Genomic DNA, 27,123 nt, shown 5'->3' with positions numbered 1-27,123 from the left:
AAAGTTAAAACCGTGTAGGGAGAACCAAGGAAAACAGTCACTCTAATGTTCCACAATAATTCAGTGGCATGTACAACAGTTCAATTCAGTTTCAGTTTGGCAGGAAATTATCAGAACTAGCTGGTCTCAGCACAAAATCAAATGGTAATAATTAGCATCAAACCAACTAGAACCATGACTTGGAATGCAGTCATGCCCATTTCAATTTAAGCAAGTCGCTATGAAGAACACTGTTCTTTTATGTACTCAAAAGCAACCCAAGTCCCAGTGTGCTGGGCTATACCCTCAGGAACTCTTCAGCTGATGAAAGGAAAAGGCTTTATTAAATCCTATAGCTCCTAAGGGATCTCTTTGCAGAGAGAATGGGAGTTAGAGAGATCATGTCCTTCTTCCATCAAGCCGCATTCTGATGGGATGTAATGAATTCTCCCAGTCTGCTGACGACTACATATAAAAATGACAAATAAAAAGGGGTGCACTTGCCAGTCACGTCATTATAACTTCTCTTTAGAGCAGGGCGGTGAAACTGTGGCCCTCTAGGTGTTGGACTACAACTCCCATCACCCCCTAACCATTGGTCACGTTGGCTGGATCTAGTAGAATGGCTGCTACAGAAGTCTTATTATAGATGTCTGATGTAATCTTCATTTTTCTGCTTAAAAAATGGAACAATCCCTGACTCTTAAGAGCTGAAAAGCCAATGCTTCTTCCAAACTCTGAAGAACTCAGGATTGCATCTTCCACCCGGTCAACCCTTCTTAAAATAGTCAACAATACCAGTGGTGCACTGCAAGAGCGGCTAACCCGTGGCCCTCCAACTCCCATCAGCCCCCACCAGCACGGTCAATGGTCAGGGATGATGGGAGTTGTAGTTCAACAGATACCCGAGCTTCACTGGTTTTTTCCATCGCTGAAGTGGTTATATGTCGGACCAGGACTGTGCAGACCAAGGTTAAAATCCTTAGCCACAAAGTTCAAGAGGTGATCTCATGCAAGTCCTGATCTCTCAGCCTAGCCTATCTTACAGGGTTGTGGTGAACATAAAAGGGGATGTGTGCCACCCTCAGTTCCTTGGAACTGGAGAAGGGCTATGTGATGAAATATCTACTTTTCCCCATTAATCGTTCAGCCTCTCCAGAAGGCTAAACCTGCCAAACTGGCACAATGAAAACACTTTCATCGAACATTATTATTACGTTTTATTTTTATTTTTATCTCGCCTTTTCCCCTGACAAGGACTCAAGGCCGCCAACAGATAAAGAAGGAGCAGCTAAAAACATGGGGGCGGGGTTTCTTAAAAAACCAATTAAACATTAATAAAATTAAAATTAAATATAAAAGATCGATTAAACTTTAAGGAAGACAGATAATTACAAATAAAAACATGCAGTAGCCATGCAAAGAAAGAGGGCGAGGGAAGAGAAAATATCATTTGGTCACAAAACAAAGCATAAAAAAATGTTTGTTCGCAATACAGAAAAGAGGCATGAGAGTTAGGGACGGTTCTCTGTGTTATTATCCTGTCCCGGAAAAAAGAGGGCAGCATTAAATGAAGTCCGGAAGTGAGCGCTGCGCGTAATACTCCCCCCCCCCCCTTTCTATATCTAGGAAAGAAGCGGGACTCCTTCCTAGATGGCCCGCGAGGCGGCGGGAAGAGGCGTGGCCAGAATGGGGCCGGTGACGTAGCGGGACGGTCGAGCGAAAAGGGGGCGGAGTTTTACGTATTCGTTTTGAGCGCGCCAGATTCGGAAATGGACGTTGAGGCGAGTTTAACGGTTTCCGGCCCAGTTCGTCCCCCTCGACCGAGTCCCGCGGCGGCAGGTCCGGCTGAGCGTGACGAGGCGCCGGTTCCTTTCTCTCAGGTGGAGGCGGTCGCCGCCGGATGGATGCTGGACTTCGCTTGCCGCTGCCTGTGCCGCCATTTTTGTCAGGGCAACCGGAGGGAATTCGAGAACAGCCGAGACCAGGCGCTGAGTGAGTGACTGGCCCGGCGGGGGGCGGGAGGGGTGGGCTGCTGGTGGGGCCGGAGCTGCCGCCGCCCGCTTGACTGGTTCTGCCTCGCAAAAACAGAAAGTGAAGCTTCTCCTCCCCTTCCTCGCGCCAGCAGAAAAACCTCGCTCGCAAATTACCGCGCAACAATAGCCTCTTCCGTTGGGGAAAAAAAATTCTGCACAGAGAGAAAGAGAGAGTACGTGTGTGTGAATATTAGTTTATTAGGAGGGACAAGAGGACACAAATAGCAACTGCAAAGCCAGTATGAATGGTGCATGCATGCCTCTGTTTTATTTTCCCTAGAGGTGTCCCTGTACTTTTAGCAGTTGCAGTGTTAGCCCAGGTACAGGTACAAGATGTGATAGCCCTGTAAAGCTGCAGCTTGCTGGCCACATTCTAAATGCAAACAACACATCTGTAGCGGTACCTAATGAAACTTTCCGCATCCCACCAATCTGATTTACCTGGAGAACAGCAAGTTCAGACTCCTGGGGAATTTTCTGTGAGAGAAAAGGTTATTTAGCGTTAAATTTGTTATCACAAGCGCAGGGTATTAAAGGAATAGATTTTTTCCAATTTTATCCTCTCTAACAGTGTGGAAGGTTAGGCTGAGAAATAGCAACTGTCCCAAGGCCCCTCTGAAATACAGTGGTACCTCGGGTTACATACGCTTCAGGTTACATACGCTTCAGGTTACAGACTCCGCTAACCCAGAAATAGTACTCCGGGTTAAGAACTTTGCTTCAGGATGAGAACAGAAATCGTGCGGCGGTGGCACGGGAGCAGCAGGAGGCCCCATTAGCTAAAGTGGTGCTTCAGGGTAAGAACAGTTTCAGGTTAAGGTGTACCACCTTTCCCAGGGCCCCCACCTCTGCAGAAGGGGAAAGGTGCTGAAAACCGCAATCTCAACAGGAAGTGATTCTTCCTGCCCAGTTGAGAAAACAAGGTCCAGAGTGTGGCCTGCCACCTGCGTTGGCTGGTTGACGCATTGGGCCCCTCGTCATCATGGCAGCTATGTAGCCCAGAGCCAGCTCTTCCCAGTTCCTCTCTTCCCAGGCACAACCCATGTCCCTTAATTTAAACAACAACAGCAAAACTCCCAAATTTAAAAACACAAGTTAAAAGCAGTCAAAAAAACAATTCCAATGGTTTTAGAACAGGGACTTATAAGGGAATGCTTTTCCTTGATGTTGTAACTACGGAAGAGAAACCAAAGCTTCCCTCTTAGATTAACTTGGCAGATTAGTATGTTCTGCCTGAGATGACCTAGTCAAATAATTAATGAACACTAAAAATACAGTATCAAACTGTTGAGCAATTGTATCATGTTTGCTGTTATGTGCTGCATTATTTCTAAGACAAATTTACAAAGACACAATGCATTTATGACTTAAGTAACTACTTCAGACTGTCACACTGGGGGGAAATTGGGTTGTTACCACCATTCAACCTAAAAGTGTCCTGAAATTTATTTATGCTGAAAATTGGCCTGAAAATCTGTTGATCTCTGGCTCCCTCTATGGTCAAAATAACTCTAAAACTTATTGTTGTTTAATTGCATGGAAACATGAATCTCATTGACAGATTGACTAGTCATATTTTAGAATGAGTGCATCAGTGTAAGCCACTAAATAAAAGTTGCCCTTGAATGCTCCAGTCCTAAATAAAATTATTTGAAAGATAGTGCCATTGATTTCAGCACAGCTTCATTTCAAGTAACTGTGCTTAAGATACAGAAAAGGTTCCTGATACTGATAACCACACAGTGGCACTATAGGAACAAAATTCATCTAATTATGTATGCTCTTTCTTTCTCCAGCTATAATCAAAGGACTAAATCAAATAGAAACTCATCAAATGAAAACAGTGTGCCTTTGTCAGCTGTTGGCATATATTGCAGAAGGAAAATCACTTGGTAAATATTCTGCTAAATTTCTTCAGTTTGCTTTGTAATTTCTTTACAATATTTACAATATTCCTTTGCAACCGCAACTTACACTGGGGTTACATTCCGAGGATAGCACCTAAGGCCAAAGTAGTGTATAGTCAAAACATATTGGGTTCAATGGTGGGTGGGATTGCAAAAAAACCGCTTTTAATGTTGTTGTTTTGTTTGTTTTTTTAAAAAGCCTAGTGCATAAAGCTGAATGTGCACAAATTAAATGTGCATAAGTTGTAAGTTACCTGTATGGATAAATCAAATGAGGCTTCTTTTGTTTAGTGCCAACAATGCATGCAGTGCTTCACAGAGTGGCATAACAAAGCAACAAAAGTTGCTGTTTTCAGGAGCTTACAGTCTAAACTTGGACATAGGGTTGGAAAGGATGAGACTCAGATAACAAAGGACAGTCATGAATGGTGTCTAAAAGTTTTGTTTGGTCTTGATAGAAAGCTGTTATTTGTGATCCCTTGCACAAGTCACTGGGGAAAGTTAAAAGCAATAAGAGGTTCTTGTTGCTCTTGACCAGGGGTAGGCAGTCTAAGGCCCAGGGGCCGGATGCGGCCCAATCACCTTCTCAATCTGTGGACAGTCCAGGAATCAGCGTGTTTTTACACGAGTAGAATGTGTCCTTTTATTTAAAAAGCATCTCTGGGTTATTTGTGGGACATAGGAATTCGTTCATTTCCTCCCCCCCCCCCAATATAGTCCGGCCCACCACATGGTCTGAGGGATGGTGGACCGGCCCACGGCTGAAGAAGGTTGCTGACCTGTGCTCTTGACCATGTCTAAAGTCTGGCCTGAGAGAAGGATTCTGCTCGTTCCCTGAGACTACATTTGTCTGCCTTTGTTCTGGGCTTTGGAGCCACTCAGAAGCAGCAAATAATGTGCTACCACTTCAAGATGCCACCTGCTGCCGAATGAGAAGCTGTACCCTGAATACTCTTATATTTCTTTTCATCTTCTTGAAGTCATGGTTCTTTGTATCTCAATCTCAAATGCATAGGTCCTGAGAATATCCAAGAGGGGGTCTTCCTAGTTTGACAGAGCAGTTCCATTCATACTCTTTGGTTGGGTGTCTGCAGTGACAGTATTATTCATGCCTAGAAGCTGAGCCATGCCAGAATTAACAGCCTCAGTGTGGATGTTGAATTCCCCCAGAACTAATGGTATAGGAGTCTTCAACACCACCTCTAATATCTTCTCTGTCAGTTCAGGCACTGAGATTGCTGGGCAGTGCAGCAGATAGCAAACCAAAAGAATATCTCATCTGTCCTGATTACCTAGCACCAGGTAAAACACTCTAGATCCCCATTCTAGTGATCAGGAAGTCTGAAGAAGGGAGACATTTCCTACAGACCACAGCAATTTCCCCTCCATGGCTCTCTAGTCTGCCCTGAGTTATTGCCTTTACTACCCTACATTTGGTTGATAGAACAAAAACTGGTCACATTTAATTCTGTAAGGGTCAAACAAGGAGGCTTAACAAACGGCAAGGGGCACCTAAAACCATCAGCTGTGGAGGCATATGATGATTGGTAAATTTTAGTGTCCTTTTTGTGTGTTCTTTATGAAATACACTATTTGCCCTTCTCAATTTATTTCCTTTTAAGGTTTTCATTTGGGGGATGATGAAGACTCTTCACCACTGGAAAAAGCCCTGTTAATCTGGACTTCATTTTTAAAAACACAAAGCAAACAAGATAAGCTGCATGAAGACATCAAGCGGTTAATCCAGATTCAGGTCTGTTTGTAGATCTATGCAGCCATATTTGCTTGAATGTGCCATGGAAATAAGTCAGAGCATCACTCATTTAAATTTCTTCATGGACTATCATTCACCTGTCCAAGCAAGACCATAGGATTGAGTCTTAGGAAAGACCATTAACAAAGATTGCTCATGTAACATTCGGCTGCAGAAGTAGCTTTGCTCCCATACAGTATTACAATTTTTTGTGTAATTGTGACACCTCTTAATCAATCCAGAATGTATTCTTTCTTTGTAGGCTGTAGCAGTGTATATGGAAAAAGGATATTTTACAGAGTCTGCAGAAGTCCTGGAAAGAATATTTCCAGAATCTCTCTCAAATGAGGTAATACTGAAGTTTCAGTATTTTTGAGTCCAGAAGCTTGATTACTCCAGACAGTTTGGTCTGGAAAAAATTTAAAAAGTATCAGATGCCTATAAATGAGCAATATGCAAATTTACCAAGCTAATTGCTTGTTTGTCAAATTATATATTGCATTACTGTGTAGAATGGGGTTACAAAAGAGATACGAAAGATAAAATCAGTTAAAATTAATGAGAAAATCAGAAAATGCCTAGGAGCTTGTCACTTTCCCTTGGGGCTTACTTCCAGGGATTCTGGCATTGCAAGGACTTACATTGTAGTACACAGGTGGCTGAATCTGTGGTCTTTGAGATGATGTTGACTCCCAGTTTCCATCAGCCCCAGTCAGCATGGCTAATGGTCAAGGATGATGAATATTATAGTTCAACAACATCCAGAGGGCCACAGGTTAGCCACCCCTGCTCCAGCTGTAGTTTCTACCTTTGTGGATGCAGCCATTGTGTAATCTGAAGACACTAAAGCCTTATCTATGCACTAAAAACCTCCAGGGTTTTATCCTTAGTACAGTAGAACCTCTACTTACGGATATAATCAGTTCCAGAGGTCCGTCCACTAGTCAAAACGGTACGCTAGAAGTGGCGTCCTGTGCGCATTTGGCGGTAGCGCACTTCTGCGCACATGCAGATGGCAGAAGTTGCTTCCGCGCATGTATGAATCGCGGCAAACCCAGTGTTTACTTTACAACTTGGAATGTCCGCGAGACAAGGCGTATGTAAGTCGAGGTTCCACTGTTCCACTGTCCTCTTAAACCAGACCTTCACAGCATACAGCCTACATTCTGACACAGCGCCCTAAGATAATTCCCAATAGCCAATAGCTTGCAGTTGTCTCTAAGGCCCACCCTAGTTTATTGGAAGTTGTACTTAATGAGAAAACACCTATATTATTTCTCCTCCTTGGATTCAGCATCAGGTTTTTTTAGCCTCTTGTAGCCAGCTATGCTGCAAGGTCTGCCTGTGCCCAAGAATCAGTCACTGGTGTGAATTCCTTGGAAAGTGAAAGCTTTGTGTGCCGTTACTGCACTTGAGGAAGAGGTGGAGAGAAGGGGCAGAAATAAGGGGAGTGCTATAGAGTGGACAAAGAGATTGGTGTGCTGAGGAAATAATGTGAGCAGGGTATAGAGAGGAGGGTGTGTGGTATGACGTGAAGAGAAAGGGGCCACCTTACAGAGTTGTACATTACAGTTCATGAAGTTAGACATGCTTCTTTCACAGTTCAGACAGTAACATGTGACTTATGTTGTGCACTGCTGTTAGATGCAGGTTGAATGGTGAGAGTGTCATTGGGGGTGTCCTTTGGAGCTCCAGAGTAAGGGTGTGTAGTTCTCATGAGTGTTTTATGCAAAGCTCCACTATGCAGGACAGCCCTGTATAGGAAAGTTTTTAATGTTTGATGTTTTACTGTGGTTTTATAATTCTTTGGAAGCTGCCCAGAGTGGCTGGGGAAACCCAGTCAGATGGACAGCATATCAATAAAAGTAGTAGTAGTAGTGGTAGCGGTAGTAGTAGTAGTAGTAATTTCAAAATAAGCAAGGCAGCTTTGCTTCTTCCTTGCTCCTTTCCCCTCATCTCCATGGCAGAAAGCATGCAAGGTAGGGTTCCATATTTTCCCAAGCCAAGCTGCGGACAAGAAGACATTGCTCTTGGTCACCAAAGATCTTGACTAATGAAAATCAAGTTCCCTATATTGAATAGGATAGCCACTCGACATTTTGCAATCTGTAACTATATGGAGAAGTATTGAAAATGCTAGATAAAAGAAGGGTAATTTGTGCAGCAGTGATGTGATTTGTACCAGGATAACAAATGGACCGAACCTACCTGTACTGAACTTCTTGAATCTTGGCTCGTAGAAGGCAGAAATAACATACTCCAGCTGTTCGTGAAGACATATATCCTTAGTAAGATACAATGTAAGCATGATCATATATATATTAATTTTTGATTTTTTTTTATTTATTTGCATTTAGCCTTTGCGAATGAAGCTGGCTGCAATAGTAAAACACAAAGATCCATATCATCCATTTCTCCGAAATTTCAGCTTCAGTCTTTTGATTCAGAACATCAAATCATACATCAGTATTTTCTTGAGTGAAAAAACTGATTTTCTAACGAAGGTATGTTGAAGCAATGGGACATCTCACTTCTCATGAATATCACTTTATGGAAGATTAAACAAGTACTAAAAACAGGGGGGGAAATGGCTTACATCCTTTAAAGACAAAGCAAAATATAATCCTGGTTTGAAAAATTCCAATTTATGTATACAGTGGACCCTCTAGTTACATACTGCTCTGGATACGTAACTTTCGGGTTATGAACACGGCAAACCCGGAAGTGTATACTTCTGAGTTTCGCCGCACGCGCAGAAGCGCTCAATTGCGCCGTGCACAAGCGCAGAAGCAGCGCCTCTTCCTACGGACTTTTCGGATCGCGGACAGACCCCCAGAACAAATTTAATTCGTATCCAGAGGGTCCACTGCACCTGTCATTTAAGTTGTAGATGAGTGAACGTTAATCACTGAAATTTGTTCTTAACATTGTAGTGTAGTTTTACTCCCCCCACCCCCAAGAAATGGATATAGTATTTCTAAGAACAATGCACTACTTTTTATTGCTGGTCAATTAAAGTGGCATTTCTTCTCTGTTTTACAGGAAGCTATGAAAGAAGTGGAAGCTAGAAGTTCAGGAAAAATAATGTTACAATTGCAATGTAACAGTGTAAGTGAATCAAAGAAAGAAAGCTGTTTGGAAACCAAACAAAGGTTAGTATCACTTTAAAGTAAGTACATATTGAACATGGTTCTTGTTACTACAGCTTTATTATAGCAAGGGTAGTGTAGGTACGAGCAGGGATTTATTCCTGAAGAGTCAGTCTCTTTTTGTGTGAAACCATATTTTCCTTAGCTCCAGACTACATTTTGTCATGTTTTTATCATAGTAAAATTTAGCAAGTAGAGGCATAGGCTGGAAAATCACTAGCTATCTAGTAAGACATTAGGGTTTCAGTATAGCATCTCCATCTCAAAAGCATTGTATGTGTGCATGTTTATAAATACAACTACACTGAGAGAAGCTTTTTCTTGCTCTGCCAATGGGCGCTGTAAATTGGAGGTGCCCCACAGATGCACAATAACTATATCAATCTATCCTTCTTATTCACTTTTCCCCATTACCCAGGATGGTGTTGCACCCAAGAGTGGTTGGCAGTGATGCAACTTTCCTTGGAACCCAAACCTGGGAGCTTCCTGAAATAGACCTGGGGTGTGGGGTAGCTAAAGATGTTAAGGCACTACAGAATGGTAAAAGTAGCAGTATTGGCCAAACATAGAACTTTAAAACCCAGTTTCCTACTCAGGAGTAGTAAAATTGGGTACAGTATTTACTTCCACAGCATCACGTGTCCCTGTATAATATGATGAATGCAGCTGAAATATAGTGTTATAGAAGTTTACTTATATCAAAGAGGATTCTGAAGTTTGAGAGAGATGGTGACAGATTTTCTATATGCAGGATAAAATGTCGGTAGAGTATCCTAATTTGATACAAAGCAAAATATTATTTGGACATCCACTTCATCACTGCCAATGTTTGGGGCCTCCCAAGAGGAATGTATTTTGCAGCATGAGGCACTAAGCTTTGTGGAATGTGGCCAAAGTTATATTGATTTTGTTCTTAATTCTGATCTCACCCTTCCCTCAAATAAACTCCATCCAGCAAAGAAAAATAACTGGAAAAATATATTCTAGCATGAATTCAAAATAGTTAAGGCTTGAAGTTTATGTATGTTTCATTCCTTTATAGCTCAAATAGACAAACTTGTTCATTAGCTAGCCAAGTACCTTGGGATTCATGGCAACTACAGACTCCCCAGAGAAAAATAAGGAGAAAAGGAAGTGCTCTTCAAAGTAAGTGCTGCAATCCTTTCAGTGTATATGAACATTTTAATTTTGGTGGATAAATAATTGAAATACTGCTGTAAGTTTTTAAATACAAGAAAACTGCTTATAATTACTGTGCATGCATACCTGGATCACAGCCTTAAACTATTTTTTGTACCAACTATTTAGAACTTACCGTGGTTCTGGTCCTACTTGGATGTTGTTTAACATCTACATGAAATCACTGGGTGGGGTTATCTGGGGGTTTGGAGTACAGTCATACCTCAGGTTGCAAACGTGATCCGTGCGGGAGGCACATTTGCAACCTGCAGCGTTTGCAACCCGAGGTATGACTGTACGTTGTCAGCAATATGCTGCTGACGCGCATCTGCAGGTGTGGCAGTTCATGTGCTGGACCATTGCCTTGCCTTGGTAATGGACTGGATGAGGGCCAACAAGCTGAAGCTCAATCCAGATAAGACTGAGGAACTGTTAGTGGGTGGTTCCCTGGACTAGACGGATGGGAGATTGCCTGCTTTTGATGGGGCTATGTACTCCCTCTGAGGGTGTAGGTATGTAGCTTGGGGGTATTTCTGGATCCTTTTCTGTCACTTGATGCTCAGGTAGCCTCAGTGGTGCTTTCCATCAGCTTCAGGTGGTGGCCCAGCTGCCTCCCTGACTGAACAGGGAGAGTCTAATTTCTGTAGTTATGCTCTGGTAACCTCTAGGATAGATTACTGAAATCCGTTATATGTGGGACTGCCTCTGAAGATTCTTCAGAAACCTCAGCAGGTGCACAGTTCAGTGGCCAGGTTGCTTACTGGGGCAAGACAGTTTGAGCATATTACATCGATCCTGGCCCAACTGAACTGGCTGCCAGTTTGTTTCCAGAGCTAATTCAAAGTGATGGTTTTGACCTATAAAGCCTTAAATGGCTCAGGACTAGAATACCTCAAGGACCACCTGCCTCCATATGAACCAACCGAGACTCTTCAATCATCATCTGAGGCACTTCTTTATGTACCCCCTTCACGAGAGATTCGAAGGGTGGCAACACCAAAACAGGCCTTTTCTGTGGTGCCTCCCCACTTGTGGAATGCTCTCCCCAGGGAGGCTCACCTGGCCCCATATATCTTTAGGTGCCAGGCAAAAATCTTCCCCTATAACCAGGCCTTTGGCCTTTTAATCTTTTGCCTTTTAGAAGTGGGTAGGATGCTTGTTTTTCTTTATACCACTTGGTTTTAGTGTGTGTTATCTGGTTAGTTGGTTGCAAGTCACTTTGGGTTGCCCTGGGCTATTGCTAAATTGCAAGTAAACCGTGCATATATGGCTCTCCACACAACTAAATTATTGGCAAGCTTTCTTGTCACCCTAGTTCTTATCTCTTATTAGTTGATGTAGTTGTACATACTATCTTACAGAAGCAACAAAGCTGTGCCCACAGAATTAACTGCTATTTAAATTATCTTCCACTGTTTTGCAATAAATTTGTATTAAGAAAATTTCTTGAGTATTAGGCCATTAATAATACATTGTAATTGAAAGATTCAAAATATTTATTTTGTTTGTTACCTGAACTAGACAAGAGGGAGCTACATGATCCTGAAAATAGTCAAGAAGATACTTTATCTCTGTCAACAAGTTTTAAGAGACAGGTATGAATGGGGGAAGGGTTATAAAATGCAGACCATGTCTTTAGAAGGGCCCATTGAATCCAGCTTCATGCTCTCACAGTGGCCAATCTATGCCTATGAGAAGCCCACAACACCACTCTCCAAACTTGTGATTCCCAGAAATTGCTATTTAGATACTGCCTTTGAGATTGGAATGTAGCCATCTTAGCTACCCATTGATTGTTGTGCCCTCCATGAAGATGAAGGTGCCCCTACTTGCGCAGAAACTCCTTTCCAGAGTTGACAAGTGACATCACAGCTTGGCAGGAGAGGGTCTTGGCCTAGCAGGCTTGGGAAGCCGGCAATCCCAGACTTAAAATACTGTGTTCATTGTGGACAATTTCAGGTTCTCCCTAAAATAAGTAGATACGCTGCTTTTCTTCACAATCTTTGTTATTGAAATAATCTCAGAGCTCAAAGCAGCTCTTTTGAGAATTCCAAACAAGCTGAACCTACCCATTTCAATAGTGACGGATGTTTATAGAAGATTTTACATGAAAGAACACTGTGAATGTTCAAAAGGCTGTTGACTTTTTACAACTCTCTGAGTGGTTACTCTGTTCAAATGTTGCCATTGTTCAATTCTCCCATAGGCAAAGTGAATGTTGTAACAGTGTCTTCTGTTAATCATTGCACTATTTTTTAGTTAGCTTGCATTCATGGGTCTATATATTTTTACAATTTTGCAGCTAAAAATAGAATTCAGAAAGTCATTTTCAGTTGGCAAGTGAATGTTGTGCCCTGCTTGATTGGTTGGAAGATATACATTTTTATCTCAAAGGAGTTTCTGCCTTCTAAAAATATGATGTAGAAAAATCAGTCACGCTATAGATGGTCATTAGGCTGATAGTCATTTTATAAAAAAAACCCCTAGATTTCAAGCTTGCTAAAATAGTTTCTAGATTACCATAGCTTTCCATCAAAACAAGTCCCGTATTTAAATACAGTTTTTCTTCCATAAAAACATTGGATTTATTGACCTTGTCCCTAGTGGGAACAATTCCTGAAATGCTACACTTCCGTAGGCTACAAGTATGCAGAAGATTTAACTCCTTCAGTCCTAAAAAATCATAATGATAAAAACTGAAGGTTTCCTTCACACTTATTAGCTCAACAGTAGAGGAAAATATTTTGAAGTGTGTTGTGCATATTTGAGTATAACAATGCTTTGTTTTGTTTTGTTTTTTAAAGCGATGGAGTTGGGAAGAAGACGAGAAATTGAAAAAGGGTGTACAGGAGTTTGGAGTAGGAAAGTGGACTAAAATTCTTCTACATTATGACTTCAATCATCGGACTAATGTAATGTTGAAAGACAGATGGAGGACTTTGGTCAGACTAAACATGGTTTAAGCTGTCTTCCCAAATATTTTCGTTTTACTCCACTCTTCCCTATACTGCATTTCTGATCTTGTCAGGTGATTCCTTTATGTAGTTTACAGCAGACCAGTGAAAACCATTATCTTCTGCACAGTTGCATAAAAGTTGCTACAAGCAATTAAAACAGAAAACCCCAGATGGTCAGAAGCATTCACATGATGAGGGGCCACACATTAGTAGTTGTCTCATGTGAGGAGCTACTTATCTATAAAGATTAGCTGTACTGTGAAGCTGCATCAAACAGCTTCCCTATTCAGGCGTTCATGTGAAGCAGGCAGTCTCCAACCATTTCTTTTGTGTGTGCACCTTCTAAGGAACCTGTAGTATTTGGCTGATGTTGAATATGCCTGGAATTCCAGTATCTATCCCAGGAACTTCCTTTTGAATGGTGATTATTGTCTTTTGTACTGGATAAAACAAATTGGGAATCGCTACCCTGCTATTAAAATGGATAGGGGCAAGTGATTCTGGATTGCCTCATTTTCAGTGGGGCTTCCACAATGATCATCAATAGTGGATTATGCCAAGTAAAATCTCACTAAAATCCCATCTGCAGACCCAAGATGCCTATCATAACTTATAATAATTAGCTTAGTTTTTATTCAGTGCAGCAAAAGACTGTGATTTCAAAATGTTGACTTGTCACTTGTTAAAAAGCAATGTCTAATAGGTTACAGAAGTCCAACAGTAGAAGAGTTTCCTCAGTTCAGTAAAATATTAAAGGTTATGTGTTCAAACTGCTACGTAAAAATAAAACTATGTACAAGAGGGCATGAACATTCTTCCAGCTGCTGAACTTTTTTCCATGTTCCATGGCAGGATGGATTGCCAACCGCTTGCCAGTGAAGAACTTTATTCCTAAAAAGAGAACATATGCATAAACATCATCCCATGGGGAGTGGATATAAATACATGGCATTTTAACTTCCTGTTTAAACTTACTGAGCATCCTGTAAAGAGCTACTTCACTGTTCAATAATTCTAATTCGTAGCATCTGCAAAATGAATTTTGTTACTTTTTTGTATGGCAGCTAATAGCATATGCTCTCGGGTTGGTTCACAAAAAAATAAACATAAGCTATAAATCAACACATCTAACTTTAATACTTCTTTTTATGGCAGATATGCAATAAAACACAAAACATAAAATTGAAAAGCCCAGATTAGAAACATTTTTTTAATCTTCACCTTCTGTCAATATAGTTTCACCACAGATAAAATACTTTCCCTAGCAACCAGCCACCTCACTTTATTTGGCCAAAGAAGTTGTAACAGGGTCTCCAGTGATCTTGGGGATCAGGTAAGTATATACGTAAGAAAGTATTTTAAATAACCTGGCCCTTTGAGTCCACAGCAATGTAACATTTTCAGTGTCTATATAAAACCAACTTGCATTTACCGTGTCATCATATTGCAGTAACCATCTTTCTTAAGTACACTGATTTTATAGCAGGGGTTCTGCAGATGTTGCGCTCCCAACACCCATCAGCCCAAACCAGCACGGTCAATGGTTACATATTATGGGAGTCATAGTCAAGCAACACCTGGAGAACTACAGGTAAGCCATCTGTGTTTAATAGCAACCCTGACTTTACTGTGTCAGATTACTTGTTGAACAACTGTCCATCAATGAAGAAAGTTATGCATTGATTCTGCTATGGTAGGTGTAAGCCGAGTGCTGTGTGAATTAGCCTATATTTTCTATAACGTGGCTGCCAAAGTCTTTTGATGCAGTCATGGAGGCAGAAGTTGGAAGCAGCAAGGTGGTAGCATTTACTACAGTAGGACCAAGAAAATAATTGATTTAAGGACTCTGCTAACTGAGCCTGCAGGGTCTAGGCCCCACCTGTGTTGCAACTCATTGGAGTACAATTTGCATCCCTGTTTTTTGTATGGAAAAAGAAATGTGCCTTTAGCTACTCTGCATGACTAATTTAACCCCACTTTTGTTAGAAAGGGATGTGAAGTAAAAGAGAATATTTTTAAGACAGCTGAACAACCACTTGGAGAAAAGGGGGGATGTCATCTATTAGTTTTGACAGTTAAGAATGAAGAAGGAAAGGGGGCAATTGGGAAAAAAGACATTATTAAAGAGGACATCCTCTTCAGGCTCTGGGGAGGGTCTCCTTGTGAGCCAACTATCTAATGAAGTAAAAAAAACTATTATGTTGTCTGTTGGAACTCAAACTTGGTATTTTTAAACAGTAATTTAAATGCAGGAAATGGTGTTTGAGGCCTGGATATCAAGCAATTGCTGCTTTAACCTAAATTGAGACACCTTTACATTAAAATATCTCACTTTTGAATGTGGGGGTCAAAACGACCCAGTTCAACTTCAAGTCAGAAAGTTTCTATTCTGCTTTCACATGAACAAAATAGAGAAATGTTCTTGGTCTTGCACTTGTGTACCTTAATACAGAGGAGTGCCACTACAGTAGTGATTTGAAGCAGTACAAGTTACTTTAAAATGTTCTCTGTGTCAGCAATCTACTCTTTAAAAACTGTTCAAAATAATGTATAAGTTAAAATCTTTGTTGTGCTGATGGTAGGACTTCAGAAATGAGATTCAATTGCTTACCCATCTGCATCACCACCATCTCCAAAACAGCGATGGCTGCTAGTGTGCATTGCTGGAGGCTGGCAAGTTACACACACCGTAAATCCTTCTCTGATGTACTGCATCCATCGAGCATATGGGCGATTCTCCATAGAGCAACGAGGAGATAACGTTTCTGTTTTAAATTCCACACAATAGCTCCTTAAGAGAAGAAACTTTGGTTAATGTGTTGCATTATACATTTAATAGACTATAGCATAACTATTACCTGCAACTGCAGTAAAAGGTAAGCCAAAATATGTTGTCCACATATTTGTTCATCTGTATGAACTGATGATAGCTGAACATAAACATCACTGTCTATCAGCTACAGCCATGTTATGTTCACAGCCAGCAAACTGACCTGGGCAGACAATATTTTTTTTACTTTATTTTAATACAGTGGTTCCACTAGGTTAGCTATGCTGATGTTGGGTGTTTTAAATTACAGGCTCTTGAGAATGATACCGTATTTTGAGACAAAGCAGATAGAATTGGAAAAGTATCTAAGTAATTAACTTAATATTGCTACCACTAGGAGTGGGTTACAGAACAGATTTAAAAAAAAAAATCTTAAATAAGGCAGGTTAGTTGAAATAAAGCCCCATTTATAGGTGAAGTTGTAGCAGGGAGTGAGTTATCCATGAAACACATGTTCCAAAAAGAAGAAGAAGAAGACATCACAGAAGGATCTTCACAATCACGGTGGGCTCTCTAGCAGCTAGGCAATACGAGTGTTCTGCCTTCCTCATAGACAAATTATAGGAACAGAATACTATTGAGCTGTGCTTACACACAATCGCCTCACAGCAGACCCTACAGTATGAAGTAGGCTGCGGCACAGGGGACTGAGAAGAAAGAGGCATTCCTGAAAACTTTGCAGAGAGGCCTTCTGCCAGTGGAGTTTTGAACACGGAAGGTGCCCCAATTAATTTTTGCAGTGCCCCCTTCAGAACCCTTACATTATAGCTTATCCTATTCCTCAAGGTACCCTTGGCAGAGGGTGATTGGCAGAGCATTTTTAGGAGCTTGTGTGGAGAAGAGATGGGGATGACAGCTTCCACCAAGCCCTTTCAGATTAACTCTGAAACAGGCCTGGTTGAATTACTCTACATGAATGTTCAATATTTTCTTTCCTGTGAACTGAATGACCTTGGCGCATATTACAAGATTGGCCTACAGCTCAAGCCTGCGTGTCTCTATACTCAGAGTAAGTACTGTGGAGTTCAACGGGGCTTGCAAGTATGGAATTGCAGCCTTAATTACCTAGAATTCTCTGTTTCTGAAGACCACCTTGGATTTGCAGCTCTCTTTTTTCTCTCTTTGCTGTATTCAGAAGTAGTTATAAAAGCAGGAACTAGGAAGAGAAAGGTTTATCAATACAAAAACAAGCTTCTTCAAGAAGGATGAAAGACACTGACATTACTGTTTAGCTGAAGTGATGCAGAAAACACAGAGTTCTCTATCATAAGATAGTCATCAGATAATTAAACTGGCAGACAAGGCCATTCTAGTAGGATAGGGTATTTTTATGAGGGACTACTGTGTTATTGGTTATAGGCCTATAAATTGTGAAGGCTCAATACGTCCAAAGTCCTGCAAATATCCCTGTCATTTTGAAATACGGTTCTCAACAAGAGGTTGAATGGGCAAACATTCGCAGTTGAGTGATTATAGGTTTTCCCCACATTCCAATGAATATTTTCATGTAAATTACCTTTTTACCCTGCTGGCTGCTCTTTATTTGCTACTATGCAATCCCTTCTACCCCAAGTTAAATATGTTTGAAGTATGTTAACAGTTGAAGCCTTGACTCAAAATAAACAAACTTGACTGCTTTCCAGGAGAAATACAAGAAATTTAATAAAAGAAAAAAGCTACACAAGCACTTACATAAAAAAGACAATTCAGTTCACTGGGACTTGAACATAAGAATTGCATTTCTGCAGAATTATCACTGGTGCTGCTGCTATGTAACAAACATCTCCAGGTGCAGTGAGGAGGCAGAATGCAAAGCCATTTACATAAAATGTGGCACAAAATGTGGCAGGTATAGAACCAGACCACTCACATGTGTCATGTAAAGTCTTGGGCCCGCTGCAAAACCAACTGTTGGCACAACTCTGACCTAGTGGAGATATGGCACTTGCTCCCTATAAATCATAATTTGCAAGATGGGAGTCAGCCTACTGAACATGTTCCATTCCTGTTCCAGGCTCTGAAGCAATTCCACCCTTTTCCCACCACTGACTGTAGTTGTGTATTATACATGCACTGACCCAAACTATGGTTTACACAGACTTTACAGAAACTCTTTTGAAAACTCTGATTATAAGAACATGATTTTGGCTCCAAGCACATATTACAGTACTGGACAGTGGTACCTCAGGTTAAGTACTTAATTCGTTCCAGAGGTCCGTTCTTAACGCGAAACTGTTCTTAACCTGAACCACCACTTTAGCTAATGGGGCCTCCCGCTGCCGCCGCGCCACCGGACCATGATTTCTGTTCTCATCCTGAAGCAAAGTTCTTAACCCAAGGTACTATTTCTGGGTTAGCGGAATCTGTAACCTGAAGCGTATGTAACCCGAGGTACCACTGTAGTTGAAACCATGGCTAATGTTAGGAAGGAGGAAGAGGGGGAAGATCTGGCAAGCAGGAGGAAATATGAGTGCTTTCAGTTTGCAAAAATTAAGCACAATATATTGAAGGAAGCCATTTTAATGAAATTGCAATGGAAAGACAGTAAGGCAGATTCTTTTATTTGCTTCATGCAAGATGCTACTTATCAACTGACAGTTAACCCTATGGAAAAATATTATGCATTTTTTGAATAAATAGTACCCAGTGTTTTTACTGCAGCCAGTCATAATAAATGAATTATTAAAAAGCAATTAAATGTTTATGGATGTGAGTAGCATAATAGAAGATTCGGAGCAAAATAGTATGTTACGTGTACCGTGCTCATCTCCACAATCCTGCCCCTCGTAGGTAGTATATTCCAGGCATCCAGCTCTCTCTTCTAATGGAGGACAGGGCTCCCCACCATTTTTGGGTTCCTGCTGTATAATCCGTGTACGCATACGGAAGTTAGGCTTACACTGTGCTGCACAGCCACTCCAGTGACTCCACTCCCCAACGATGCATGGAAGAGCTACAAAGATATTTAAGATTATCATCGGTAATAATACCTGAGGAAGTTATGAAGCCATACATCAAATTATTAACCTTTTCCCTGTAATACTTAGAGAGAAATACTTAGTGAGTGGACTTGGGATGGGCTTGTTGTTATGCCCACACACTCTATATCATAGGCTGCCTCTGGAAGGAAAACACAGGGAGGCCACATGGGTAATTCTGATTAAACAGCATGAAGTCAACGCTGGGTGCCATTTTCAAAACTTTTGTGCCTTGCATAACCCTAGGTCTTTGTAATAAAGTATAATTTGATAAATGCATGTCCTCACATTCACACCTTCTTTCTCTCCCTTCAAGTATGATTCAGCCAAATGCACTTTAAAGTCCCACTGATCTGATCCCTACAGAAAACTCTCCTTATGACCAATCAACAGCACTAAAAATAAGATCACTTTCATGAATTGTTCCCATTTGTTATTTATTACCTCTTCATCTTTTCTATTGTCAAAATTTTATACAGCAGCTAGGGGAGTAGTATTGTTTTTGGAAGCCACCACACAGGGTTCTCAGCTGAATCCCCCACACAATGGAAGAATGCATGAGGGGCATGCACTGAATAACCCTGTCTTTGATGGGAGCACCAGCCATGTTGCCTGCCAGCCACACATTCAGCAGCCAAGTGAAGGGAGCCTTTCGATGCTATTTTCAATCCCCTCACATGAACTTTCCCTCCTGAATGTAATCTGATGAAAGTTTTAATACTTTTCCTTTTTTCACCTTCCAAAGAGAGAAGCATGCTTCATGAACTAGATTCCCAGTCTAGCTTGGGTCTTGGCACTATTATTTAACTTATTTGCTACCCTGGCCTCCATTGGGAGGAAGGGCAGGATATATATTTAAATATATGCTGCTAAGGGATTAGTTCAGGCTTCCTCAACCTCAGCCCTCCAGATGTTTTGAGACTACAATTCCCATCATCCCTGAACACTAGTCCTGCTAGCTAGGGATCATGGGAGTTGTAGGCCAAAAACATCTGGAGGGCCGAGGTTGAGGAAGCCTGAATTAGTTCAATTTAGCAGCTACAAAATTACAATACCTCATAGGAATATGGTACCAATGTGTGAAAAATGTGTTACACACTTTGCTATGTTTGAAATCCGGGATAAACAGAAATGGAAGTTGCTTTCCAAGCCATCTTTTATTTTCTTTGAACCCAGCTTGCATGTCCCTCAAGGCCCCACCTCCTACTTGGAAGCCTACCCCTTCTTCTCTCATTCCAAGAATAACATCCTCCCCCCCCCCAATAACTAACAAAACTAACAATCCTCAGGAAATCTTTTATTTTAAAACACTTTAATAATGACTGATACCACATTTTCCTATCTAAATTTCAGTTTAGAAGGTCAAATGCCTGAGTATAGCATACCAGTAGCCTTTCGGACCACCCAAATGGATCTTTTCATTCCTTTGGCCTCCCAGCTTGACGGGAGTGGAAGTCACTAAGAAACAGCTTTGTACTGGCAATCTTTACCATCCCAAGAATCAAGATGGAAGAACTAAAAGTCATGCTCAAGTGAGATTTCACTATTTTTGCTCATTTCAAAGACAATAATTATTTTTTGTTTATTTAATAAAATTTATATAACACTTGATTGTAAGGGAAAAAAATGCCACTGGCCACTGCATTCCTTTCTTACATGGATGTGCCAGAGGATTCGAATGAAAATCAGAATCGCAGAGAATGTACTAGAGAGTCCACAGTGTTCCTCAGGAGTCCGTTCCACTGTCGAACAGCTCTTACTGTCAGAAAGTTTCCCTGATGTTAAGTTGGAATCTCATAACTTGAAGCCATTGGTTCCTGTCTCCAGAGCAGGAGAAAACAAGCTTGCTCCATCTTCCATGTTACAGCCCTTTAGATATCTTCTCTCAATCTCTTTTCTAGGCTAAACATACTCAGCTCCTTCAACTGTTCCTCATAAAGCAGGGGTGTCCAAATGCAGTGAACACATGCGTGAGGGCCAACCAAAGTTCAAAGAGTTGTTGAGCTTTTTTTTTTTTGTAGGATTTAACCCCAAAGTTGTTGACTTACTTACTTACTTATTTATTTATTGAGATTGAAGACTTTCGACATGCCTGTCATGAAACTTGGTTTTCAGGCCCATAGTCATCTTGGTTGCCCTCCTCTGCACGTGTACAGGGTGAGGTAGGGCAGTGGCCTGAGGTAGGGACTGCACAGGCTGACCAGCAGAGCCAATGCAGATTTTCTGACTGTACACTCCCCCAACCCTGCTTCCATGCTGCTCCACCTACGTCAGTGGCTTTGTGGCACGGACCCCGCCCACCCACCTGCCCCTGACTTTCATGCAGTTCAAGCAATGACTAGGCAGGAGAGGAGGGAAAAAAAGAGAAGCAACAATCAGTTCTCAGTAGGTCAGATAGTAGATTGGACCACCACTTGCTGTGATGATGAAACAAACACAAGATACTCTAAAATTTTCGACGGCAGGTAATTATGGCATATGAAGGCATTTATAGAACAGGGGGGGATGGGCTGGATGGGATATTTAAGACTTCGTCTGCTGTTCCTCCTCCACAACTGCTTCCTGGCCAGGGCTTTCTCCACCATCAAAGCTTATTTCCACCCTGAGAATTGTATGGCAGGGAAGCATTTAAAGGGGGCTGGAGGAGCACTATGCAAGGTAGAATTGATGAAAGCTAAGCATCCTCTCCCACTAATTTCCCTCTGCAACTACCCAATAATAATAAAAATAATAATTTTTTATACCCCACCCATCTGGCTGAGTTTCCCCAGCCACTCTGGGCGGCTTCCAATCGAGTATTAAAACAATTGTTAGCATCATGAGGCAAAACAGGTTCAGAAACGCCAGTTTGCGTTATAAACTATAGGACCACGATCAGCCTGAGGTACAAGTCTGAGCAAATGGACTTAAAGAGGCCAGGTGATCATCCAGTTCAACTCCCCACTCTGAGGCCGGATCCTTTCCACTGCAACCTCTCTCCCTGCTTCACAGATTAATCCGTATAATCCATTCCACAATGCACCAAACAGAGCAGAAACAAACCTAGCGCACCAGTCCAAGATGCCTGCAGAGCAGACAGCCCCAAAAGCTATCAAGCAAATAAGCAACACTTGCACACTGCAAGAGAGAAGTTGTGAATATTGTCTGAAACAAAAAAAAGTTATTTTTAATTGTCTTTTGGGTTGCAGGCCTTTAAGTTTCACATTTGACAGATGTCTCCCTGCACCTGCTCCTGAGTCAGCTGTGTAAAAAGAATTAAAAAGAGGAATAAATCCTTATGCAACCTTTTTTTTAAAAAAACAACACAATTTCCAAGGGGAGGGTCTTCTCACTAGGAGGGCTTGGTCCTCTGGCTTTCAGGTCCTGACTCCAGCTGCTATACTGAAAGGTTTGTATATGTCTGGCAGGATTCTTGCATTCATTGATAAATCTATACCAGCATTGCTTGAATTACAGGGTGACTTGCTCCCTCCCTCAGTCCTTACCTTTTGTGTATAGTGCTGGTACTCCTAGTTAATGGTTTAGAAAGATTTCAAAAAAACCATTTTAAACCATGATTCATAGCTATGACTATTTGATTTCATTAAGGCCTCCTACCTTGTCGTCTGTGACTGGACTTCACTGTCAGGGGTCCTTTACATTTACCTTTTTTACCTTTACCCCAACAAAGCATTGTATATCAAATCAAACACTTCTACTTTAACTCCATGGCAATGACATATTTAAAGAAAGAGAAAAGAAGCCTCCATACATGATATTTTGTATAACTCTATTCCAACATTGCTTCTTGCACCACTCATGCTCTCAATACATTAGATTTGCAAAGGAATTTAATATCTCCATCTCAAGCAGGAATCTACTTCACAAACAAATACCCAGTGAAGTCTCCTTGAGTCACTTCCTTGCATTTTTTAGTTCCTGAATTGGATTTCCCATGTAAAATAAAAAAGGAAATTTGTGTTTTCCCCTCCTTGTTTAAAGCCTTTGCTTATGAAGCCTGCATTTCCTTGGGATCAAGAGCAAAAAGTGGCCAATGCCAGGGCTGGAAAGGGAAATCAAGTCGTGGGTGGAGATCTGGCATCTGAGCAGGTGGCTGTTCAGCGTCTCATTATTTGGGGTTTAAGCTGAAACAATTATTAACATTTTTATTTTTATTTATATCCCGCTTTCCCCCCACTCTGCGACACAAGACGACTCACGCAAATTAAAACAACACAGATAAAATACTAACAGCTAAAACCATATATAAAAGATACGTTTTTATAGAATTTCTCCAGCCAACGGCAAGGCTTAGCCCTGGTTTGTAAGAGGGTCCGAGTAAAGCCAGCGGCGGCCCTCTGAGCATGTGCAGAGTGGACTCCACCCCCACCTCCGCCGGCAAAAGTCGCTCACGGTTAACCCTTCGGACACCTGTTGTCAGGAGGCAGAAAAAAAAACCCACCCCCCTCCAGTCTCTCTCTCAGCGGCAAGTACCTGGGCACGCCTGGGCGTAGTCATAGCAGCAGTCGCCCGTCAGCTTGCACGCCTCGTCGCAGAAGCACGTCCCGTAGGCTCGGTCGGTGCGCCAGCCGCTGCTGGCACAGCTCGGGTCCCGGCCCGGGCAGCAGCGCGCCTCTTCCGCGCAGCCCGCCTCGGCGCGGCGCCAAAGCGCCAAGAGGGCCAGGGCCAGGATGCCCGGCGCGGCCCGGCCGGCGCCCATCTCGCAGGCGAAGAGCTTTCCCCGACTGAGGCGAGGGAAGGCAGCTCCACCCGGCGGGGCGCGCGGAGAGAGGGGGGCCGGGCGCGCTGCTGCCTTGCCACGCCTCGGCCCCTCCCAGCCCCTCGCCAGGCGCCCGCGGCTCTCGCTCTCCCGGAGCTAAGGTAAAAAGGGTCGCCGCCGCCACGCGCTCCCAGGAAAAGGCGGCAAGGGCGCGAGGGGGGTTCCGCGCGCCTCCCTGCCGGTTCCTGCCGCTGCTGCTGCGTACTTGGGCGGGGAGGGGGGCAAGGGATGCTCCGGCCCGCTCATCCTCTCCGGGCAGGGTCACGGGAATGCGCGGGGTTGGCAGCGGACCAGCTGCCCTCGCTCCGCCTCTCTCCGGCCACAGCCTGCGCCGCTAGACGGGGCCGAGGGAGCGGGGCGCTTCTCGCTGTAGCACCTGTTCTCTGATGTTGACTTTTATTGTACGGGCTCGTGTATAATTGTCGTAGGCCGTTCTAGGGGTTTGTTTTTTTATTAATAGCGGTATAGTATGTTAATAAATCCGCTTTAAACTCACGAACTGAGGGCCAGTGTGGTGCAGTGGTTGGACTGAGACCTGGGAGGTGAGGGTTCACAACTTTAATATAATTACAATTATAATTATTGCCTATAATTAGGCCATACAGCGATGAAGCTCCCTGGGCGGCCTTAGGCCTGCCACTGCCTCTCAGCCTAACCTTACCTCGCAGGCTTGTTGTGAGGATTAAGAGCTCCTTGGAGAAAAAGGCGCGATATAAATGCAATCATTATAATTGTAATTATATTAAACTTGTGAAATAATATTTGAGGAAGCTGTCCCTGAGCAGGTGCAGAGTGCATGCCGATTCACTGAGCAGCAATAGGTATGGGTAACAGAACTTATCCAGGTCAGCATAAGCAAAAAAAAATATATATCTGACAGTCTTAGATTGGTACCTTCTGTTTTTGAAAGAGCTGTTGATATGGGGGAAGTGACAGTTAATGAAAGCTTATCCTTTCTTCCCACATTTGCCGGAAGAAAACTGATACTCCTTTAAACAGCTTAGATGCTCGGTGTGTGGGATCCAGTAGTGAGGACATAGCAGAATGCATAGGCCACTTTAGGGCAGGAACCAGTGGGAGATGAGATCCAGGTCTCATCTCTCCCTCCTAAGTCGTCATCAGGCACAGTGTTCAAAACTCCCATTGTTCTAGGCACATTTTGCAACTGGGAATTTCACTAGCATGAGCAATTTCTGAGCTCTGACCACAGTACTGCGCCTAATATTTCAGATTAAAACTGCCATTGCTGGCGTTGAGGGCTTGGAAGGAGAAATTCCTGTCTGCTGGCCTTCCAAAAAATCACTGCAGTGTCAGGCAAGTTGATAGGTTCTGCCTCTCAGCTGGCCTTAAAGAAAGGCAGTGTTTTGAGGGACCCTCATAAGATAATGTGGGACACGGGTGGCGCTGTGGTCTAAACCACAGAGCCTAGGGCTTGCCAATTGGAAGGTCGGTGGTTCGAATCCCCACGACGGGGTGAGCTCCCGTTGCTCGGTCCCAGCTGCTGCCCACCTAGCAGTTCGAAAGCATGACAAAGTGCAAGTAGATAAATAGGTACCGCTCCGGCGGAAAGGTAAACGGCGTTTCCGTGCGCTGCTCTGATTCGCCAGAAGCAGCTTTGTCATGCTGGCCACATGACTCGGAAGCTGTCTGCGGACAAGTGCCGGCTCCCTCGGCCTATAGAGTGAGATGAGCGCACAACCCCAGAGTCATCCGCGACTGGACCTAATGGTCAGGGGTACCTGTACCTTTACCTTTACCTTTACATAAGACTATTAAGGGGGCAGGCAGGGGAAGCATGGCTTTTTTTTTTCAGTCTTTCGATGAGGACTAGACAATGTGAAAAACGAACATAAGATTTTAGCTGCAGTTCATTCATTTTCAGCTTTGTATTCTTCTTATAAAAAAAGTGTGCCTAGACATTCCGTTGTGGTGCCCATAACCTAGGTTTAATGTGCCATTTAGCTCCTAGCTTTCATATCTCAGTTTCTAACACTGGTCAGCCACTGTTGCTGGCATAGAGTTATTAGGTGTGCAGCCCTGGATTCGATCAGGAAATATGCTCCCTGTACATGTTCAGCTGCTACTCATCCAGCAAGGATAGGCACATGTATTCCATGAAGCTCACTGGGTGAAGTTGGGCCAGTCACTGCCTTTCAGCCTAACCTACCTCACAGGGTTGTTGTGGGGAGGATGGGAAGAACCATGTACATTGCCTTGAGCTCTTTGGAGAAAAGGTGGGATATAAATACAATACATAAACAAAAATATGCCATCTCCCACATGTACAGTATATGCCTCTGGCTGTGTCTAGGCAACTTGGTGGTGGAATACATTTAGATCTGTATGGTTCCTGTGTCCATCTGCACATCACTGTTCCCTAGCCACTTTTTAGAAAGCAGCTGTGGTTGGCCTCCACATCTGCAGCATTTCACATGTGACATGGTGATTTCAAAGATCACCAGGCTTTAGGAACACTGGTCATTTAAGTGGCAAATGTAAATGATATGAATTAAATAAATCCACTTAAGGATAATAGTCCATTGGGAGGTTACTTTTATTTAAACATCTTAGAGCTTGCTTTGTCTCTTCTTCCAACTTCCAGTCATTGGTGTTTGTTTGTTTTTAATGCCTCAAAGGCTAGAATATCCAGGACAGACCACTTCCCACACAGCTTGCCTTATGTGGATGTGAAGTAGGGGTTTTTTCCTTCTGAGATGAGTAAACTTCTATGGTTCATCTCATTTAGCTGAATGCATTAGCATGTTTTTAAGCCACTTTGATTTGGCTTATCTTCAGATTTAAAATGCTCAAGCAAGTCCATCCTGTACCATATCCGTCTTCTACCTCCACCAAATTTCAAAATGACTTTTCTGGGTTTGCTATGAAGCTTGGTATACACAAAACATTTGCTGCACCGCTGCTTCGTGCATGGTGTGTCTGTGTTCTCCAGGATCCCATGACCAAATTTGGTCAAGGACAAAACAATGCACTGCATGGCTGAGCTTTGGATATTGAGATTGCCCATGGTGCACCTGCGTCACTGAAATTCTGGAGCATTAGTTCCCCTTTTCTCTTCATTTAAGACACAAACTCCACAGTGGATCTCTGAAATGTTTTAAGAACTAAAATGCTGCTGTGGAGGGCTATAAATTTATTCACAGCAGCAGCAAGTGGGAGAGTGTTGTTTAACCCTTTCTCCTACCTAGAGTGTTCGTAGCAACCAGGTCAGGTTTTAAGGTGTTGTTATTAGTACCATATAAAGCCCATAACATTTTGGGGCCAGGTTATCCACATATGCGCCCACTCAATCATTTTTATCTGCAGAACAGCACTTTTACAAGTGTCATATAATGTTCATTCTGCACTTCAGGACCTGTTCTTTTAGTGGGGAAGCTCCCACACTCTGGGACTCCTTTCCCATTGATATCAGGCAGGCATCTTTCCTGTAATATTTTTGGCACCTTCTAAAAACTGCGAGCCTATCCAGACATGTAAAGTTGGCATGTATTTTAACCTATAATTTTAGCTTATAATGTATACTTCTAACCGTTGACGTTGCTCATTTTGCTTTTAACATTGATTTTTATTGGCAGCTT

At 42.5% G+C, this 27,123-nt stretch overlaps 2 protein-coding genes across 5 annotated transcripts; one reads left to right on the top strand and one right to left on the bottom strand.

Annotated features, from left to right (window-relative positions):
• Window positions 1-1,644: 1,644 nt before the first annotated feature.
• Window positions 1,645-13,075, top strand: TERF1 (telomeric repeat binding factor 1). Of its 2 annotated transcripts, XM_053395855.1 has the most exons (9): window positions 1,650-1,974; window positions 3,812-3,907; window positions 5,545-5,675; window positions 5,938-6,024; window positions 8,033-8,179; window positions 8,718-8,827; window positions 9,867-9,970; window positions 11,525-11,598; window positions 12,808-13,075. In XM_053395855.1, exons 1-9 carry the CDS (start codon window positions 1,752-1,754, stop codon window positions 12,964-12,966), a joined length of 1,131 nt encoding a protein of 376 aa, XP_053251830.1. In that variant the 5' UTR covers window positions 1,650-1,751; the 3' UTR covers window positions 12,967-13,075. The 2 variants fall into 2 exon arrangements, with proteins under 2 accessions (XP_053251831.1, XP_053251830.1); XM_053395856.1 differs by lacking the exon at window positions 8,033-8,179 and having other exon boundaries at window positions 1,645-1,974.
• Window positions 13,076-13,566: 491 nt separating this feature from the next.
• SBSPON (somatomedin B and thrombospondin type 1 domain containing) lies at window positions 13,567-23,577 on the bottom strand. Of its 3 annotated transcripts, XM_053395857.1 has the most exons (6): window positions 23,242-23,574; window positions 18,549-18,743; window positions 16,856-16,946; window positions 15,572-15,751; window positions 13,936-13,988; window positions 13,567-13,851 (listed from the first exon to the last, which is right to left on the bottom strand). In XM_053395857.1, exons 1-6 carry the CDS (start codon window positions 23,465-23,467, stop codon window positions 13,718-13,720), a joined length of 879 nt encoding a protein of 292 aa, XP_053251832.1. In that variant the 5' UTR covers window positions 23,468-23,574; the 3' UTR covers window positions 13,567-13,717. The 3 variants fall into 3 exon arrangements, with proteins under 3 accessions (XP_053251832.1, XP_053251835.1, XP_053251834.1); XM_053395860.1 differs by having other exon boundaries at window positions 13,567-13,988; window positions 23,242-23,577; XM_053395859.1 differs by lacking the exon at window positions 13,936-13,988 and having other exon boundaries at window positions 23,242-23,567.
• Window positions 23,578-27,123: the final 3,546 nt, after the last annotated feature.

The sequence above is a fragment of the Podarcis raffonei genome, chromosome 7 (genome assembly GCF_027172205.1).
Source record: "Podarcis raffonei isolate rPodRaf1 chromosome 7, rPodRaf1.pri, whole genome shotgun sequence".
Taxonomy (NCBI): Eukaryota; Metazoa; Chordata; class Lepidosauria; order Squamata; family Lacertidae; genus Podarcis; species Podarcis raffonei.
This window is presented reverse-complemented; position numbering and strand designations above follow the sequence as displayed.